This window comes from Hyperolius riggenbachi, chromosome 1, assembly GCF_040937935.1.
Source record: "Hyperolius riggenbachi isolate aHypRig1 chromosome 1, aHypRig1.pri, whole genome shotgun sequence".
Taxonomy (NCBI): Eukaryota; Metazoa; Chordata; class Amphibia; order Anura; family Hyperoliidae; genus Hyperolius; species Hyperolius riggenbachi.
The window spans coordinates 382,697,616-382,718,168 of record NC_090646.1 but is presented as its reverse complement, the minus strand read 5'-3'; the positions used below and the strand labels follow the sequence as shown (position 1 = coordinate 382,718,168).

The 20,553-nt window shown below is 42.1% G+C and overlaps 1 protein-coding gene across 2 annotated transcripts in view; it reads right to left on the bottom strand.

Moving 5' to 3' along the window:
• Positions 1 to 20,553, bottom strand: part of CNTLN (centlein) — a 540,427-nt gene that overhangs the window by 166,312 nt on the left and 353,562 nt on the right. For both annotated transcript variants that reach the window (XR_011020538.1, XM_068234381.1), the window contains exons 23-24: positions 13,068 to 13,205; positions 8,929 to 9,114 (exon numbers count right to left, since the gene is read on the bottom strand). Coding sequence is in view for 1 of the 2 variants with exons in the window: in XM_068234381.1 (XP_068090482.1) it covers positions 8,929 to 9,114; positions 13,068 to 13,205 (324 nt within the window). In the remaining variant the exon portion in view is untranslated. The remainder of the gene's footprint in view (positions 1 to 8,928; positions 9,115 to 13,067; positions 13,206 to 20,553) is intronic.

Below are 20,553 nucleotides of genomic sequence, written 5' to 3'. Positions count from 1 at the left end.
GTCTGGCTTCAGGAAACACCACAGCACTGAAACTGCCCTCATCCAAATATGCAACCACCTGCTCATGGCAAGAGACAGAGGAGAGTGCTCGATCCTCATACTGCTAGACCTTTCTGCAGCCTTTGACACAGTTGACCATGACATCTTGATAAACAGGCTACAGGAATACTGCGGCATTGATGGCATAGTACTTCAGTGGTTCCAATCCTTCTTGAGTGGCAGAACCCACAAAGTGTCTATGGGGCCCTTCCTGTCCACCCCTGTAACACTTAAGTATGGGGTGCCCCAGGGCTCAATCCTCTCTCCCCTGCTTTTCACGATTTACATGCTACCGTTGGGAAAACAAATCCAAAAACATGGCCTGACATACCACTGCTATGCAGACGACACCCAACTATATCTTTCCTTCAAGCCTGGTGTGACAGACCCAACTCTAACTATAAACGCCTGCTTACGCGAACTACAGCAATGGATGAATGACAACTGGCTGAAACTAAATGCAGACAAAACTGAAGTCCTTCTGATTGGAGGGCAGAGCATGATAACAAAACAACTTAACTTGCAGTCTTCACCACTGGGAATAGGAGGCACGGATCTACGCAGCTCTGATCATGTGCGTAGCCTGGGAGTTCTAATTGATGGGGATTTAAACTTCAGAACTCAAATCTCTGCTGTGGTGAAATCATCCTATTTTCACCTGAAGAACATTGCAAAAATCAAGCACCTCATACCCCCAGAAGATCTGCCAACCTTAGTCCACGCCTTCATCACATCCCGACTGGAGTACTGCAATGCTCTCTACACTGGCCTTCCAAAAAAGGCCTTGTACCGCCTACAGCTGATACAGAATACTGCTGCCAGACTGCTAACCAACCAACCCCGTCACTGCCACATAACGCCAGTCCTGCATTCCCTTCACTGGCTACCTATAGAATGGAGGGTCCTATTCAAGATCGGCCTACTGACATTTAAATCCCTGAATAATCTAGGCCCTGGATACATGAAAGATATGTTACAGCTGCGTAGCAATCCCCGCACTCTCAGATCCTCAGGTTCTAATAATCTAGTCATACCCAGAGTCCACTTGGAAACTTTTGGTCCCAGAGCCTTCTGTCATGCTGCCCCTACGTTTTGGAACTCCTTACCTCAACAGATCAGGACAGCCCCATCCCTGGACGTGTTTAAATCCAGACTGAAAACCCACCTGTTCAGTCTGGCATTTGCAGAAATATAACTTTTGTTGTGTGAATACTTCATCCGTCTAATTACTGAATCTGAGAGAGCCTAAGCGCTTTGAGTCCTATGGGAGAAAAGCGCTATAGAAATGTTATTGTATTGTATTGTATTGTATATCTGTCCTGGTGATAGACCCTGAACGTACTGGGTCAAGCAGACTATACTATGGTCTTTTCTTCTGTGTTTTTTTTTTTTTTGTGTGTGTGTGTGTTAAGGATATATCTGGACGCACTGGAAAAAGAGTGATAAATAGAAGACAAAGCACCCAGGACTCTGGACTATAAAACACTTTTTTGGGATCGGGAAGCGCTCTCTATTGAACTGTTTGTATTTCATCATTAGTTGTGCATGTAACACTAATTGAGAGGTGCATCAGGCCCATGCTAGGTATTGATAGGGTTCTAGCCTATAGGTGGCCGGGGAGAGCTCTATCATATTTTGTTTAAAACTCTGCACTGCAAGCACGTGCAGGAAATGAATATTTTTATTGTCAAGTACATTAGTTGATTTTACAATTTCATAGCATGGGTTAAATTCACAAATGCTTGGTAAACTTAACACGTGCAGGCAGCACATGTTAAAGGAAATCTTAGATGAGAAACATAAAAGAATTTATACCCACCTGGGACTTCCTCCAGCCCCTTTTACACTGTAGGCTACCTTGGCGCCACACTCTCCCCCTTCCCCCCCGATCCTCCACTGGTTGACCCAGTAACTCTATCCAGTCGGTCTCAGTCATGCACCCCCTCAGTGGGGGGCCTTCTGTGCCGTGCACAATACTACTGCTCTGGCACAGAACGCTCCTGGCTATGAGAGAGTGACGGGGGCGGGCTGCGCATGCAAGAATGAGTGAAGGATTGGAGCGGCCCAGGGGACCAGCAATAGAGCCCACAGCCAGAAGGAAGCCCCAAGTAAGTATAAATGCTTTTATGTTTCTCGTCTCAGGTACACTTTAATTTTACAGTAATTAATGCAATTTGCATAGCGTGTTATTTAAACTGTGTAAATTGCTATATACTGTACATGCATCACACTTATGTTGCTTGTGCAACAGACAATGTAATTTAATGCAATTTGCATTAAATTTGGATCTCACTGACCACCTCTATCCCTAACAGGTCCCTAAAGCTACATTCACAGTGGGGCATTGCGGTGCAGTGTAACGGCCATATTGTAACGCAGCTTTCTGCACTGCAATGAAAAAAAAAACACTGCAGTGCACTGCAAAAGAAAAAAGAAAGAGTCACCGAGCAGCTAGTGCAATCTAACGGCATGCCGCATCCCAGCGCACTGCGTACAGTGAGTTACTATAAAATGTGAGCGTTAACAGTGAAGCATAATTTTCGTTGACTCCATGCGACAAAATGCAGAGATAATGTGACTTTTCCATTTCGTTTCTTCTTTTATAGGGAATGCTACGCCCACAATGAACCTAACATTTAGCTCCTACTCAGCGACAGTGTGGGAAATTTGACACAGAGTGGGGGAGTTTTAGTTGCCTCTCAACTACCACAAATAAACTGTGCTGTAAACAGATGAGAATATTTCCTTCTCCCTCCATGCTTCTTTGTTTATCTCCCCCTTCATCTCATATTTTTCTTAGTTCTCATCTCTTTCCTTCTACAGCTCCAGCCTCTCTCTCTTTCAGCTTCTCTTCTCCACCAATTGGCATTCTCTCTCCCTTTCCTCCTTCCTGCCACCTGGCACACTCCATGCCTGCGCACCTCACTCTCCTCTTAGCCACACTACATAATTTACATTATGATCCTTGCGGATCGGTATGCAGTGGAGTAGAGAAAAGGTTGCTGTATTAGATATGGCAATTATCCTCTCTTTTTTTCTTTACTGGAGCTGAGGCCATACATATGTGGGAAAACCTGGGGTGGGTACATCTAGCAGTTTTCAGTGTAGTAAAGTGCATTTCCTGAGCACATATAATGTCCGCCTTACCAGTCATAATTTACCTCCAAAAAGAGATCTTTTATAATTTTATTGATACAATTTTCACTGAATCCTACGTGATAACCACCAGCAATGAAAATAAAAAAATGAAACTATAGACAAAATAGTGATTAGTCTTTCACAGCTCAAAAAAATCTTTATTGAATCTCGCATCTACAGGCACTGAAAAACGAATTGACTTACAATACTGTGACCTGAAATAACCAGACTATTTAAACTATAATTCAGTCTCAGTCAGTTTCACATCACATCTCAATAGGGTGGTCTGTATACTAAAATCAAAAAGTACCAAATAAATGGTGCATAAAAAAAAGACAGCTTGTAGACAAGTGCATAATTGTTATGGGAAGCACCTAATAAAATGGTTAATTTGTGTCAGAGCAAAAGATTAAAAAAAAATCAAACAAATCTTGCAAAACAAATACAGAGAATTTACTAATTAACAATGTATAATTATTACATGAAATAAATTAATAAAAATGAAGCGCACTTTTGGATTTTAAGATCCATTCCAACTCTTATCAGCTGTTGATATGTTGGGTGATGTGATTGTAGGTGGGGTGGAATGCCAGCTACATATGTAGGTTTGTACACAAAAGCCGTTATTCTCATTGCTGGAGTCTACCACGTGAGATTTAATAAAAATCCTGTCTGCTGAAGTAAATGAGAAAGACAGAAGAAAAGCAGCAAGAGGAAACCACCAGAGCCCATTGCTGATGTCTGACTTTATATCAGAACAAAACATTTTCGTTTAATTTTACATGCAACTATATGAGAAACCGACAGAATTATTGTCTGCAATAAAATGCATAAATGCCTAATTTATGCATATATGCAATAGAGACACAGGAGTAATGTGGTTGCTGAATTAAGCCAATAGAATTTTGGTAATGTTACTGATATTCTACTATCACTTCCACTAACCTAACTCTCACATTAACCTTACCTTACCTACACCTAACACAATGCAAATCACTGCTGCTAACTAGAAATCACATCCGCTATCCACGCTAGCCAATCTCCTGCGCTGGATTCACAGCTGCTGGCGCTAACTATAGTAGCTGCCGAAATTACCTTGTCAGCATCGCCATAGTCACAGACACGCCATGTGCCTAGTTTAACTGTATCGCTTCTTTACTAGTGATAGACACATAGGCTGTTTTAGAGCTCTCATTACTTGTGCAAGTAGGCACGGGTGCTCGCCACTGTTTGCTTAATGGCAGTGCACAATGTATTTAATTTCATGTCTTTTATTAACAAATTAGCTGAAAAGTAAAATGGGTTTTAAAAATGTGTAAACCTTTTAAAATGTTCAATATTTCTGTATAAATATAACACATGATCTGTTTTTCATTCAAGTTTTAAAACTTGATCAGAAAAATGCAGTTGTTCCTAATGATAACCCAAAAGAGTCCAAACAGTATACTCATTCATTCATTTCTTGAGGAAAATTATCCAAAGTTAAATATTGTCCTGCGGCAAAAGTAAACCTCTAGGACAGCAACACCTACAACTAAATATTACCTTGCAACTAATATTAGCCCTGCACATTGGCTAGCCAGAATCTAAGGCCATTCCACCTCACAGAAGAACTTCGTAATATTGATGGACTTCCTCACTACACATGATCAATGAGATGCTAATAAGTCTTGCAAGCAAATTTTTAGATTTAACCCAGCTTGGAACTAAGCCGTTCAATAGCATTTCTCGGCAATTTGGATTGTTCCAAATGCATGCTGTATACCATTTACATTACATTTGCATGCAAGGCACAATTATAAGCATGGCCAGTTCTACTACTCACATGAATTTGTCATTTCTACAGGTCTGAAATCAGGACATTTTATTCATTTAAAATCATTAACTTTCTTCTGCTCTAACCATTCCTTGGTTCACGTGTGTGTTTATATATGTTCTCTTAGGCCTAGTGCACACCAAAAAACGCTAGCAGATCCGCAAAATGCTAGCAGATTTTGAAACGCTTTTTCTTCTTTTTCTGCAGCGTTTCAGCTAGCATTTTGCGGTTTTGTGAAGCGTTTTTGGTGTAGTAGATTTCATGTATTGTTACAGTAAAGCTGTTACTGAACAGCTACTGTAACAAAAAACGCCTGGCAAACCGCTCTGAAGTGCCGTTTTTCAGAGCGGTTTGCGGTTTTCCTATACTTAACATTGAGGCAGAAACGCATCCGCAATCCAAAATCTGCAGCAGCCCGGGAGTATGCGTTTCTGCAAAACGCCTCCCGCTCTGGTGTGCACCAGCCCATTGAAATACATTATTGCGGATCGCAAACCGCAGCAGAACCGCTCTGGTGTGCCTCTAGGCCTTACTACACAATGCTGTTTCATAAGCAGATAACTCCACATATTCCCTCAAAATTTGCTGGTACAATTCCGAATTCATAGTGCCATCAATATTTGCAAGTTGTCCTGGTCTGTGACAGTGAGGAAGGTTCACACTATGCTACAGCCAGTGCCATTATTCACAGATGGGATAAGGTTGTTATTTTGGTATATTGAGTTAACCTTTCACTAAATATAATGCTTCACATTGAACCCAAAAAGTCCTATTTTATCTCATTTGTGTAAAGAATATATATCATCATATAAATAATACTCTCTTGATGCTGGTTTTATACTTGCGCGGAGCCTGGCCACTCGATCACCTTCTAAATCTGCAGTTCATATGACCCTGCAGTAGAGTGTGCCAACAGGGTCCTATACATAGCCCCACCCCCGTTCAGTGACTTACTCCCTGCTAGACAGGAAGTACGTCACCGGTATTCCCGTTGGTCCACGCATGCACACCGTGTGGCACTGCGCTTTGCACTGTACACTTACTGCATTCGCCATAGACTTGCATTGCAATGCACGGATGGCAGTGGGTAAGAAGTGATTTAACTAATTCCGTTGCAGCACATTGAATTAAGAATGAAAGTCTCCATAGCCTTTCATTGTCTTAGCGGCCCCTTGCGGTAAAATTGCTTAACGTAACTTAGCTGCAACACAATAGTGTACAAGGGGCCTAATAATCTCCTGGTGTATGCACGTGGTATTTAGCAAACATGGGCCCTCAAGGTTCTTATAAGATACTATAAATGTGACTTTGACCTTGGAATCGTGCCATGCACATCACTGTTGTTCAATGTCTATCTTATGGTGGACTTATGAACACTCATACTGTATTTACAATTGCAAGAAAGGGCTTCAGGGTTCTTAGCCTTGAGATCTCCTAAAGTATAACACCTCGCACTTGGTGGATTTTTGTTGGCCGATTACTCCTTAAGTGTTGAATGTCCTCCAACTGTGCATAACCTTCCTGACAGAGGACTGGTGGAGTCCCAAGCATTGGTACAAAGTATTTATATGGTTTTTAAAGCTCTTTCTTCTTATGAGGATCAATAAGTGTATTTAAAGGTCCTCTTTATTTAAGCCATTTCAACAAATCTGTGTTGCGAAGATCAGACTTGTCTAATGAAAACTCCGAGTTCTGTTCCTTAACCCCCTTGGCGGTATGAAAAATACCGCCAGGGGGAAGCGCAACAGTTTTTTAAAAATTTTTTTTTTTTTTTATCATGTAGCGAGCCGAGGGCTCGCTACATGATAGCCGCTGCTCAGCGGCATCCCCCCAGCCCCGCCGATCGCCTCCGGCGATAGGCGATCAGGAAATCCCGTTCAAAGAACGGGATTTCCTGTAGGATGACCGTCAGCGACGTCGGGACGTCATTGGGAGACCCGATCCACCCCTCGGCGCTGCCTGACACTGATTGGCCAGGCAGCGCTCGGGGTCTGGGGGGGGGGGGGCCGCGCGCCGCACCGGATAGCGGCGATCGGGCGCGCGGCGGCGGCGATCGGGGTGCTGGCGCAGCTAGCAAAGTGCTAGCTGCGTCCAGCAAAAAAAAATTAAGTAAATCGGCCCAGCAGGGCCTGAGCGGCACCCTCCGGCGGCTTACCCCGTGTCACACACGGGGTTACCGCTAAGCAGGTTAAATAAGCCCTCTCATTCTCAAACTTGTTCATCATCTTATTAGTTGAAACATCTTAATTTAGTCTCCCCTTCAAATGAACTGAAAATCTTATAGACATTGACATTTTTTCATACAAAAAGATAAATATTTTGTATCATTCCAATTCTTTTAGATTCAAATGTTTCACCGGGCTCTAATGGTTAAGTTTGGGCATGCATAAAAAAAGAGATTCATATTTATACAAAAAAAATACAACATTCAAAATGACAAAATATTTGTATGTGATGACAGCCTTCCATTTTGATTCAGATAAATAATATTCTATCTACTCTCTATGAGTATGCACAGACAATTCTGGCCTACTGCTCAAAGACAAAGGTTTGTTGCACTTGTGAGATCAGCCCCTAGCTGTTCTACTTCCAATGCTCGTCACTGATGTAAAAGCGCTCATTCAAGAGTTTGTAGCTTCACTTAACACAGTTGAGTAATGATGCCCCAGAAGGTTATACCTCCACAATCCAGTCATTTTCTGCATTTATGGGGACTAAGCTAAACATCTTTAGTTCTTTCTAGACAGCTAGCTCTCAGTGCCTAGTGGAAACCAGTTCCTCACAAATGTAAATATAATAAAAATGTGCTAATAATATACTCAGAAACAGTTTAGTATCAGTAGATTGCCTACTGGAAAGGGGACATTTATTGGATTACTCCCACTGTGTACATCTGTGCTGGTTAAAAAAACCCGTTAAACAGATACCAAAGTGTCTCTTTATTCTTGTTTAATGAATTATATTGTCTTTCCCTCAAGGTTTTTGGTAGCAGCCTCCTCCTCCCCTACTATATGCATAATATAAACATTATGCTTGAGAGTGGTGGGATAGTCGACAAGACAAAGGACATTTATATTGCCAATGGTTGCCTACGATAGTCGCCTATTGTACAGTCTATAGCTAGCCTAACACACTTTACTTGAACATACTTTCAAAAGCTCCAATTTTCAAATGTTTTTCTGTGCTTCAGTAAGATCTCATACTGAGGATCTTTTAGTAGTCATAGCGCACAGTCTGTCTATAAACTCTGCAGACAATGGTATTTTGTAGAGATATGCTCTGTATGTCCCTTTTCACCAAACTGTCATGGAAAACCATGAAAAAAGGCAATGAAAAAACAGAGCTGGTATACAAAAACTAGAACATAACAGGGTCCTCCCCTTAGCGTTTCCCGTTTCTGCTGTACTTTATCAAATGAACAAGTACCAGCATTGGTGATGCTTTAACCTCCCTGGCTTTATGATTATTTCCAGATTTAAGGTCTAAAAGCCATAACATTTTTTCACAAGCTTTTAGACCCTAAAAACAAGAAGAAACACATACCTCAGAGAGGTCTGCAGCAGCTCCTGCATGAAACTCACTCAGGCACGGGATTACCACCCTGTTATTCGGCTTTCCTTCCTGATCCTGACTCGGGATTAACGCTAAGGAGGTTAAAACACATCAACTATGTATGTATTTTGTACTTTTGTTGCTGGATGTACGAATTGTACTGTGTGTTGAACTACGTATGTATCTGTGCTCCCCACTATTGTCTTTTTTGCACTGTGAAAGCTCTAAGGAAGATATTGATGCTGTATTAATAAAAATAGTACACCCAGAAATTAAAACTTCAGCTTTTATGTATATGAAACACAAAGATTTTCGCCAATGTGATTGCAGAAATAAACACAAGTAGACAAATGAAAGACAACTAATTAGTTGATGACACTTACCTTTATAAATGCCACAAGTTCATCCATCCTCCTATGGTCATGCAATAATTTATTCTGCATCACTCCCAATGCCTGGTCACTCTGCATCGCTAAGTTGTGAAGCTGCTGCTTAGCAGTGGTTTCTAGTTCAGACATGGCATGTTCAGCTTCAGTCATTTTTCCTTCCAGGTTACCAATTTTTATATTCTGCAATTAAATAATTTTGTTATCCTGTGGAGTATGATTATGAACATACTTTTATATTGTCTCAGTGAAGTCACGTTTCTCAGAAATAACCACTTCTTAAATGTAGACAGGCAGCTAGTCTAAACTCAGAAATGTGAATATCTGAGGAATGGGAAAAGTATATTTTACTTAAAAACATTTTATGCTAATTTTAGCTTTCTCCTGGTCTATGTTTGATCAGTTTAGCCAAAAGAGGGCTGGCTTTGTTACTTTGGTGGTGCTGACAGTATTGGAGTCTAGATAGGTGGAATTTGTAGTCTGAGGCTAACAAGAGTTTGAGTTTTTGTCTTAACGGAAACCTAAAGTGAGAGGGATATGGATGTTTCCTTTTAAACAAAACAATTTGCCCGTCAGTCCTGCTGATCTCTTTGGCTGCAGTAGTGGCTGAATCACACAACTGAAACAAGCATGCAGTTAATCCAGTCTGACTTCAGTCAGTACACCTGATCCGCATGCTTGTTGAGGGGCTGTGGCTAAAAGTATTACACACACAAGATCAACAGAGGAGTCAGACAACTGGTATTATTTTAAAAGTAAAAATCCATATCCTTCTCAGTTTAGCTTCCCTTTAAACTAAAAAGCTCTTTGGCTAGAACGTGGGAAGGGGAGGTAATATTAATCTTTTCCGTTTCTTTGATTTCAAATAATATTGAATTTAAGAGGGCCATCTTTTTCTTTTTTTTTTCTGTATGGCTCCCATCTGGATAAGGAAGCCTCTTATATAGCCTTGTGGGCCTGCCACACTGTGCCCACTCCAACTTCCGTGGTGGAATTGCAGTCCAAATATTCCTGTATGAGAACTTGTAATTTTTGAGCATTGGAGGTATCCAGTAGCAGTGAGGAATTAAGTCTCCATGTATTGGGTTTGTTTTGGGGCTGGGTCATCAGTAAAATTATGCTAGTTGGTGCAACATAACATCTTATGCTAATAAAGCAGATCTGAACTGAAAATAAACTTATGAGATAATGAAGTGTAGTACAATTGGTAAATAAACATTAGTAACTAAGAACTAAGTTTCACATTTTTAGTTATTGTACTAATTATGTGTAGTACAAATGGTAAATAACATTAGCCACTAAGAACTAAGTTTCATATTTTTAGTCTACGAGCTGAAATCTTAAAATTTAAAATATCTAAACACATACAAATAAGAAGTACGTTTCTTCCAGAGTAAAATGAGCCATAAAATGAACCGACAGGTTTGGACTAGCCGATTTCGTGGGGATTCTCAGGGATTTACCGTATTTTTTGGACCATAAGACGCACTTTTTCTCCCCCCAAACTGGAGGGGGGAATGCTACTTTCAGACCTGCGCAAAGTTGTTTCCCCCTATCGCTATAGCTGCGGTATTGGGCCCCCGTATACTGTATTTAATCACCTGATCCAGCCAGGATGTCTGCAGCAAGTTGTGCTTCTCGCAAAGCACCGGGGAGAGCTCCGCATTCTAGGAGACTGAGAAGTGAAGTCTGCCAGGAGCCGGGAAATTTGCCGGAAGCTGGGAAATCTGTCGAGAAGACAAGGATGAGAACATGCAGCCTCCTCATGTCGTGACCATTGCACATCGGGTCACGCAAGGAAATGTCTGCCGCAAGCTGCACTAGAGCGAGGCTGTGTTCTAGAAGGAGGAAGTCCGCTGGAGAGCCGAGGATGAGTGAATGTAGCCTCTTCACGTGTGCTGCAAGCTGCGCTTCTCTCTGGACTTTTCGTACTTGGAGAGGCTACCGGAAGGAAGATGGAGGAAGTCCGTGGGGGAGCCAATGAGAAGTACATGCAGCTTCTTCGTTTCTGCTGCAAGCTGCGCTTCTCTCCCAGCAACTACGGGAAGTGATTCGGCGTTTAAGGAAGGTGAGCGTGGCCGAGGAGTACCGAGTCTGTCGAGGGGGGGTCAACAGGTAAAGTTCCCATGGCGGCTTCCTGACCCTCGTATCATACGTGTGCCTGCTGCAGCTTTGGATCGGTGGCGGGGGGAAGTCTCTGTGGAATCCCCTGACAGCTTCCTGACACCCGGACACCACTGGTTCCTGCTTCGGAATGCATAACCATAAGGTATGACAGAGGTGCTGATTGTCACTTCAGTGCCTAATCTCTAGATTAGTGCAGGTTTTGTGACTGTAGTGGGGGGCATTGGAGATTAGTGCAGGTGGTTTTTTTTTGCTGTAGTGGGGGGCATTGGGGATTAGTGCAGGTAGTTTTATCGCTTTAGTGGTGGGCATTGGAGATTAGTACAGGTGGATTTATTCCTGTAGTGGGGGGCATTGGGGATTAGTGCAGGTGGATTTATTGCTGTAGTGGGGGCATTGGGGAGTAGTGCAAGTGATTTTATTGCTGTAGTGGGAGTAAGTGGAGATTAGTTCAGGTAGTTTTGTTTCTATATTGGGGGTATTGGGGATTAACGTAGGGGGGAGTTATTGTAGCTGGAGGGAGTGGAGATTAGTGTAACTGGGAGGCAGCAGGGGTTACGTTAGTTGGGCAGTGTAGCTCTAAAGAGACAGTTTGGGATGGGGAGAAGCTCCACAAGATGCCCCTGCACCATAGATGCACCAGGTTTAGTATATATTTATTTTTTGCTGGTTTTTGTCCTCTAAACCTAGGTGCGCCTAATGGTCCGAAAAATACGGTATTTATTTTCAAAGAGCACTTCCTGAATGGAAGTTGCAGTACAGACAAGTAAAGACAGAACATTTATATTGCACTTTTCTCACGGCAGACTCAAAGCGCCAGAGCTGCAGCCACAAGGAAGCGCTCTATAGGTAGTAGCAGCGTTAGGGAGTCTTGCCCAAGGTCTCCTAGTGAATAGGTGTTGGCTTACAGAACAGAAAGAGACGAGATTCAAACCATTCCTCCTGAGTCAGAGGCAGAGCCCTTAACCACTACCAGTGTTCTCCCCTGGCTATTTTAGCCGGGTGCTCCACCCAGCTAGATTTGGTGACCACCCGGCTGTCATCGGCTCACCACCTTTACCTCCTCCTATGCTGTAAGCAAAGTTGCCCTGCATTTTCATCTCGCCCCACCCGGCTGCTTTTCCATGCCACCCGGCTACTATTTCATTCCACCCGGCTGGAAAAAAATTCTGGGGAGAACACTGCACTACACTATCCAGCCACAGTATAGATTCATCAACAGCCAGGACAGCAATTTGTTCTGTAGCTATGCGGCTGGGGGGCCTGTGTAGCAAATTATGAGGAGCCAGGTAAGTAGAGAAAGCAATGCAGTCAGTCATCAGGTGAAGTGATCCAGGGGTCAGGGGATACTGAACACTTCCTAAATTCTCAGCAGAGACCATTGTTATCGGACACACCCCAACGCAGAGTTACTTGCAGTGGAGCATGCTGAAGAGTTACAGTAGCTGCCTTAACTGAATTTAAAGTTGTATGGCTCATGCTGCCTCTCATGCATCCTCTATCTGCTGCATGTATGACCCTGAATGAAAGATGAAGGTTTTGCTGGGAGTGGCATAGTACACTATTTCAGAATCCATAGGATGTATTTGAACAGCAGGCTTGTTTTAGGACAGCAGCTCAAAATGATTACACACAGAGGATCAGCATCCCAGTCAGGCCACTACAATTTTCAAATAAGGTATACATAGACCACGCCATATTTGTACCATGTACCAAACACAATAGAATAGAACTTCTTGACTTTGGAAACAAAACGCAATTCAATTCAAAAGCAGTTCAAACACAACTGAACCATAGTATACATCAGCCCTTAAAATCAGCAACAACACCTCTCATAATCAGGCTTGAGCTACAGACATACACAGAAGATTTTTGTCTACATGATTGGAAATATAGTTTGGGTTGTTTTTATGCCACTGACGCTGTCATTAGTGATCTGTTTTGTTAAATTGTTAAGAACTGACCCCTATTGTTCCGGTATATATCTTTAGGATAAGCAAATCATTACATACTTTTTTCTCTAGCTCTTCCGTTATCTTGTAGTACATTTGTTCATACTGTGACTTCTCCTTTGTGATTACATTTAGTCTCTGTTTTAGAGAATCAATCGATGTCTTTTTTTGAGCACACTCTTCTGTTGTTGCCTTTACCTGGAGATAACAAAATATTGCAAAACAAAAATGAGCATTGGTGAGTGAATTGAAGGATATGGGGAGCAGTTAGGGTGCTGTGCTATTTTATACAAATTTACCCACTTGGCTAGACTGAGAAAAGTGTTTAAGACAAATAAAACTGTGGGGTAGTTAAAAAAAAAAGTGTCATATTTGGGAGTAGGAGGATAGATGCAATAATTTATCTTTTCCTTTTATTTTCTGTTCAGGTTTTCTTTAATTGTGTCCAGCTAACCTGGAGGTAACCAAACACCATATACAAAGGTATTATTGGGGAACTACTGATCTGCATGATAATTTCAGTATTTTTTTTGTAGGTGGTGGTACACACACAGATTTAATAATACTCAAACACAGATTTCGTTCTTTACATAGTTGAATGTGCTGACAGCAAAATCACACACAAATTATCAATGGAAATCAAATGTATCACCTATAGCATGTTATATGGGGGGGGGGGGGACACCTGTGGTCCTTAAGAGGTTAACCAAGGGGCCAAAGATAATACAATTTAGGTACAATTCTCTGTAGTGGAGGCACCATGAGAATGTAAGGTCAATGTTGTGCAGAGAAAAACACCAGGTAGTTCAAGGGAACCCTAGGTGAGAGGAATATGGCAGGCTGACATATATTTCCTTTTAAACAATGCAAGTTACAAGGAAGTCCTGCTGATCATCTGCCTCTAATAGTTTAAGCCATAGACCCTGAAAACGTATGCAGATTAGGTGGTTTGAATGGATTTGCCACACGCTTATTTCATATGTGTGATTCAGACACTACTGCAGCCAGAGATCAGCAGGACTGCCAGGCAACTGGTATTGTTTAAATAAATAAAGTAATAAATTAATAGTAATAGTAGGTTATAAATATAGGGGCCTCCATATGACTTTCGCCTCAGCTTCGCTTTAAGATCAAAGCCCTTTGGCAACGTTAAGAAAAGGCTATCAAGCTTCAAGACATTTGGAGGTGGAAATACCCCACCCAAATTAAGTATACCTGCTACTCTGCAGTACACAAATCTATGTCCAGAATTGATGCGGCATTTGCTTCCGCCTCTATACTGGCTCAAGTGCATAAAATAGAGATACTCCCGGTTGGAATATCTGATCACGCTCCTGTACTAGCTTCACTAACGATTAATCCCAAACCTACAGATATGCTATGGAGAGTGTCCAGATTTTATATTAATAATTCTCAAATCCAACATCAAATAGAAACAGATATTACTAATTATTGGATTGATAATAGAGACTCTGCTCCTGGGAAAATAGTTTGGGATGCGGGGAAGGCGGTTATAAGAGGTAGCTACACTTCTGCTATAAAGCAATACAAAGACAATATAAGGGGGAAAATCCAATCATTGGAACAAGCAATGCTCTTGGCCGAAGCACAATATGTTAGAACGTCCTCTTGTTCAGATTGGCAACACTGGCAGGACAGAATGAGACAGTGGAGATTGGAACTAGTCCTTATGACTAAAAATACACTACTCCACCAATCCCAGAAAATTTTTGAGTTTGGGGAAAAAAACAGTAAGACTTTAGCATGGCTTTCCAAAGACTTTAAGGGTAGTGCGGCTGTCCCCGCTATAATGGACGCACATGGCATTGTATTAACAGACCCTGAAGACGTTAACAATACTTTTATCCAATTTTATCAAGCTTTATACTCCTCGAGAGCCCATTATACTACTTACGAACTCCTAGAATATTTAGGTACTGTAGATACTCCTGCCCTATCCCAAACAGATAGAAATCTTCTTGATCAAGATATCACTGTAGAGGAGGTACAAAATGCTATAGAAAGCCTCAAACCACATAAATCTCCGGGACCCGACGGGCTCCCCTCAGAATTCTACCATGCGTACAGCGGTATACTAGCCCATAAATTGACTAGTATTTTCAATAACATTTTCCAGGGTGAGTCTCTCCCTACCTCCTTCTCTGATGCAATAATAATAATACTACTAAAACCTGGAAAGGACCCCTATCAATGTGGCTCCTACAGACCAATCTCACTTCTAAATGTGGATGCTAAGATATTGGCAAAAATACTTGCTAATCGGCTACAACCGATTATTACCTCCCTTATCCACTGTGACCAATCTGGGTTCATGCCACATAAAGGAACGGACATCAATATACGTCGACTATATACTAACGTTTGTATCCCAGATACTACCTCTGGACGCAGGGTAGTGGCTTCTCTCGATACCGAAAAAGCCTTCGATTCTATGGAGTGGCCCTACCTTTGGCACTTAGAGCAATATGGCTTTGGCCCTAAATTTATATCGTTAATCAGAGCTCTTTACTCTTCACCCGCAGCACGTATAAAAACAGGAGATGTAATTTCCAGCCCATTCAGGCTCCACAGAGGCACTCGACAGGGATGCCCTCTCTCACCATATTTATTTGCCCTGGCTATAGAGCCAATGGCCATACTGATCAGAGAGTCTGAGAGACTATCGGGTATACAAGTCGGCTCCATTGAGGAACGCATTTCGTTGTATGCTGACGATACTCTTTTGTATCTTGGCGACCCAGATTCTTCCTTAATGGAGGCACTGGAGATAATAAGGGTCTTTGGGATATACTCAGGTCTACGAATTAACCGCGGAAAATCAGTAATAATGCAGATAGACGAATTTCCCATAAATACCTCCAACTCACCTCTTACATGGGTAAAGACATTTAAATATCTTGGGGTACATATTACTGCCTCGGCAGCCGATTTCTTTGAACTGAATGTTCTTCCTATTTTGCAAAGTTTCAAACGGAAAATTGGTGTGTGGAAGGGCCTCCCACTCTCCCTAATTGGCCGTATCAATTTATTCAAAATGATCTTTCTTCCCAAATTCCTATACATCTTTCGTCAAGCACCCGTTATAATCCCCGAAAAGTTTTTTCGCACTCTTAATTCCCTTATAATTATGTTTATATGGCATGACCAACCCCCTAGGATAGCATTATCTACACTCCAATTGCCAAGCAATCATGGCGGGCTAGCCCTTCCGAACTTATACTTATATTACTGTGCTGCAGTATTGGTATCCGTTCGTTGGTGGTTTGCGCAACACATATAACCCGGCGGTCACAGTGGAAGCTGCCAGATTGGGATCATATGAGAGACTTACCCTGTTAGTGTTTAGAGGATCAAGCAATGATGCAAGAGTTACAACCCCAATGAAGACAACCACTAAAGTCTGGCAGGACATGATCAAGCTGAGTGGCGGGAATAAAACACTGTCGCCACATTCTCCACTTTGGGATAACCCAAACCTTTCCCACTTTGAAGACATACCTGATCCCCTGCTTTGGGCTCAGTACGGAATTAAAGCAATACATCATATAGTAGAGGATGGGAAACTCATGTCATTTAATCAACTTAAACAGCTCTACTCCCTTAAAAATAATATGTTCTTCCGTTATCTCCAGGTCAGCCATGCCTTCCGCTCACAATTTCCCGGAGGCAGAATACTCAACCTAGGCTCCTGCCACTTAGAAACTACACTAATGATGCGAATCATAGAAAAAACACTATCCACATTATATTATGAGCTACTGTATACTGAAACTAAAGGGTGGGATAAATGTAAACATAAGTGGAATGAGGATATTGTGGGAATCGATAGCCAAGACTGGGAGGATATCTTGGAGAACTTTATCAAGCTTCCGATATGTTCTAGAGATAGGCTGATTCAAGTTAAGTTCCTGCATAGGACGTACATGACCCCAGTACGAATGAACAGCATTTCACGTGCAAACAGTGCTACTTGCCCTAAATGCAATCAACAAGACGGTACCTTTTTTCATGTATTTTGGCAATGCCCTGTCATCGCTACGTTTTGGACTGAAGTTTTCCAGATAATTAACGCCATTTTAACCGTCCAACTTGTTCCTGATCCCAAGTTGGCGCTCCTGGGGATACTGGGCGAAACCTCCCTCAATAAGCATGCTCAGTATTTAATCCAACTACCGTAAATACTCGCAAGCAAGCCGAATTTTTAACCCCCCAAAAGTGGGCCAAAAGTTGGAGGGTCGGCTTGCTTGCGAGTCATGGGTGGATGGGTGGGTGGGTAGGTGCTGTCCCTCCCCGCTCCCCCCGCGGCCGCCGCTGCTATTACCTTAGGCGGCGCCGCTTCCTCTATCCCCGTCCTCCTCCGGTAACTAATTCACAGCAGCGCGCCCCTCGCTGCTGTGATGGTCGGAGGAAACCATAGAGAGCGGCCGTTACTATGGGAACCGCTCTCTATGGTTTCCTGCGTCATCACAGCAGCGAGGGGCGCGCTGCTGTGAATTAGTTACCGGAGGAGGACGGGGATAGAGGAAGCGGCGCCGCCTAAGGTAATAGCAGCGGCGGCCGCGGGGGGAGCGGGGAGGGACAGCACCTACCCACCCACCCATACTGGGGCACTATGCTAGCTATATGGGGCACTATGCTAGCTATATGGGGCACTATGCTAGCTATATGGGGCACTATGCTAGCTATATGGGGCACTATGCTAGCTATATTGGGCACTATACAAGCTATACTGTGGCACTATACAAGCTATACTGGGGCACTATACTGACTATACTGGGGCACTATACTAGCTATAATGGGGCACTATACTAGCTATAATGGGGCACTATACTAGCTATAATGGGGCACTATACTAGCTATAATGGGGCACTATACTGGCTATACTGAGCACTATACTAGCTAAACTGGGGCACTTCACTAGCTATACTGAGCACTATACTGGCTATACTGAGCACTATACTGGCTATACTGAGCACTATACTGGCTATACTGAGCACTATACTAGCTAAACTGGGGCACTTCACTAGCTATACTGAGCACTATACTAGCTATACTGAGCACTATACTAGCTATACTGAGCACTATACTAGCTATACTGAGCACTATACTAGCTATACTGGGGCATTTTAATAGCTATACTGAGCACTACCTACCTATACTGGGCACTATACTAGCTATACTGGGCACTATACTAGCTATACTGAGGCACTACCTACCCATACTGGGCACTATACTAGCTATACTGGGACATACTGGGGGGATCACGCGGCCAGCGTTTCCTACCCCCGGCTAATATGAGGGTCAATCATTTTTTCCTGTTTTTTGGAGTAAAAGTGGGGGGGTCGGCTTACATGCGGGTCGGCTTGCTTGCGAGTATATACGGTACTTACTTTTTATGGCCGCAATGAAATACTAAGAGTATGGAAGGGCGCTGGGGGCCCCTCGATCAATCATTGGAAGAAAACAGTGAACCAATCTTTGACATTATATAAACTGACCTATTTGAGTAGAAATTGTCCAAATAAATTTGAAAAAATTTGGTCTCCATGGACTGGTAATCCAGATATTACCTCTGACACTCCTTCCTAAGCTAAAGTAATAATCTTTAATATTAATAACTTTAATCTGGTTGTAATGCCTGGTGGTGTGGTGCTTGGGGGCGGGGGTGGAGGCGACCTAACTAACCTGTTCTTCCCTTCCTCTGTTTATCTTCTCTTCTCTCTTTTTAAGCTATATACCCTGCATTAATACAGAGGTTATAATTTGATGGACTATAATTAAGTTCGGACGAAGTATCTAATGCTCCTGATACAATTTGGGCTCCCTGGACTCTATGAACAATTCTTAAAAGAATCTCTAGGAAGGAGCCACTATGTACTAGAATATCCTGTACTATGATTTATGATATTGTTGACCTCTGATTGTATCTAAGCCTAATTCTGTCCTGTTGTGGCCTCTCGGCACTGTTTTGTTGTATTAAAATCAATAAAATGATTTGTTAAAAAAAAAAAAACAAGGCTATCAGACTGAGTAAGAAATGGGTCTAGATTAGGTGGGTGTCTCAAACTATGCCTCACCCACCTAAAAGTATGACACACATTTCAGGTGTACTTCCAACTTTATCACCCTGACTGCACACATAAGGTGTAAGAATAAATCAGTGCTTCATATACTAGTGTGAGATAGAAGATACAATAAGCTGCAGGGGCATAACTACAAATCATGGAGCCCTTCAGGAAAACTTTGCTAGGATCCCCTAATGTTCACACAACTTTCTTTCCCTTCCCCCTTATCACAGCCTGGGGGCCCGTCTTGAAAGGGTCATAAAACAAGTGCGGCCATGATGATCTTGCAGCTATGTCACATTCCCAAATTTTCCAATTGGCATCAACAATAGGATAGAACTAAAATGTCACTTTACTAAAATCAACACAATACTAAAAAAACAAAAAACTGTATCAATGCAAACTATTATGTGTGTGTGTGTGTGTATATATGTGTGTGTGTGTGTGTGTGTGTGTGTGTGTGTGTGTGTGTGTGTGTGTGTGTGTGTGTGTGTGTGTGTGTGTGTGTGTGTGTGTGTGTGTGTGTACGTACACACACACACACACACACACACACACACACACACACACACACACACACACACACACACACACACACACACGGTTTGTAGTGTTATGTAGTGTTACAAACAGACCCTTTAGAACTGTAAGAATTTTAATAAAGCAATATATTTTAGTGCTGCCTTACAACTGATGTTAAAAAAGAAAATCAGCTGAAGCAAGAAAAAACAAAATTTGACCACTACCTTACCTGTGAAACATATGGCTTTGAAAGTAGTTTGGCATATTTAATGTAAGGCTACACATTTTTAAGACATGTATCTGCCATACAAATGTCAGATGTTTCAAGAGGCATAGCTCACAGCATGAGGCACATTGAACGGGGAGGAAGCAGCGATTAGATCCTGCACCTAAGCAGATGCATTTGAAGTTAAGGTATTTTACACTTTTAGAAGTAAAATTTACTTGCTGATCAGGTCACTGTATTATTCCAAACTGAGCTGTTTCAAGCTTACATTTTTCTTAGTGTAAGTAACTGAATTACATTTTCAACTAAATTAAACTGTAATTCAGGGGGTATGTCAAGAGACCTCATAAACAGGAAGGAAGATAGCATCAGGAACCATTAGTGTAGGAAGAAAAGTAGGTACTTAAGATTTAAACAGAATCAATGCTAGTAAGGACAAAGAGGGAGAAGGTAGATGGAATGGACTGGCTGATTGACAGGCTGGTACATATTGGAATCCCCCAACAGGAGGCATCATGAATAATGTAACTATATATCACGATTGACTTTGGCACCATTGTGAGCCATGTAAAAAAGTAGTTACCTAGTTAACTTTTAAGTAAACAATAAAAAAGGAAACCTCAACTCTGATGAAATTGTCCGGTACAGGATGTTGTTGCAGGCAATCAGTTTTGGAAGCGAATAGCCTCCATTTTTACAACCAAGCAAATTT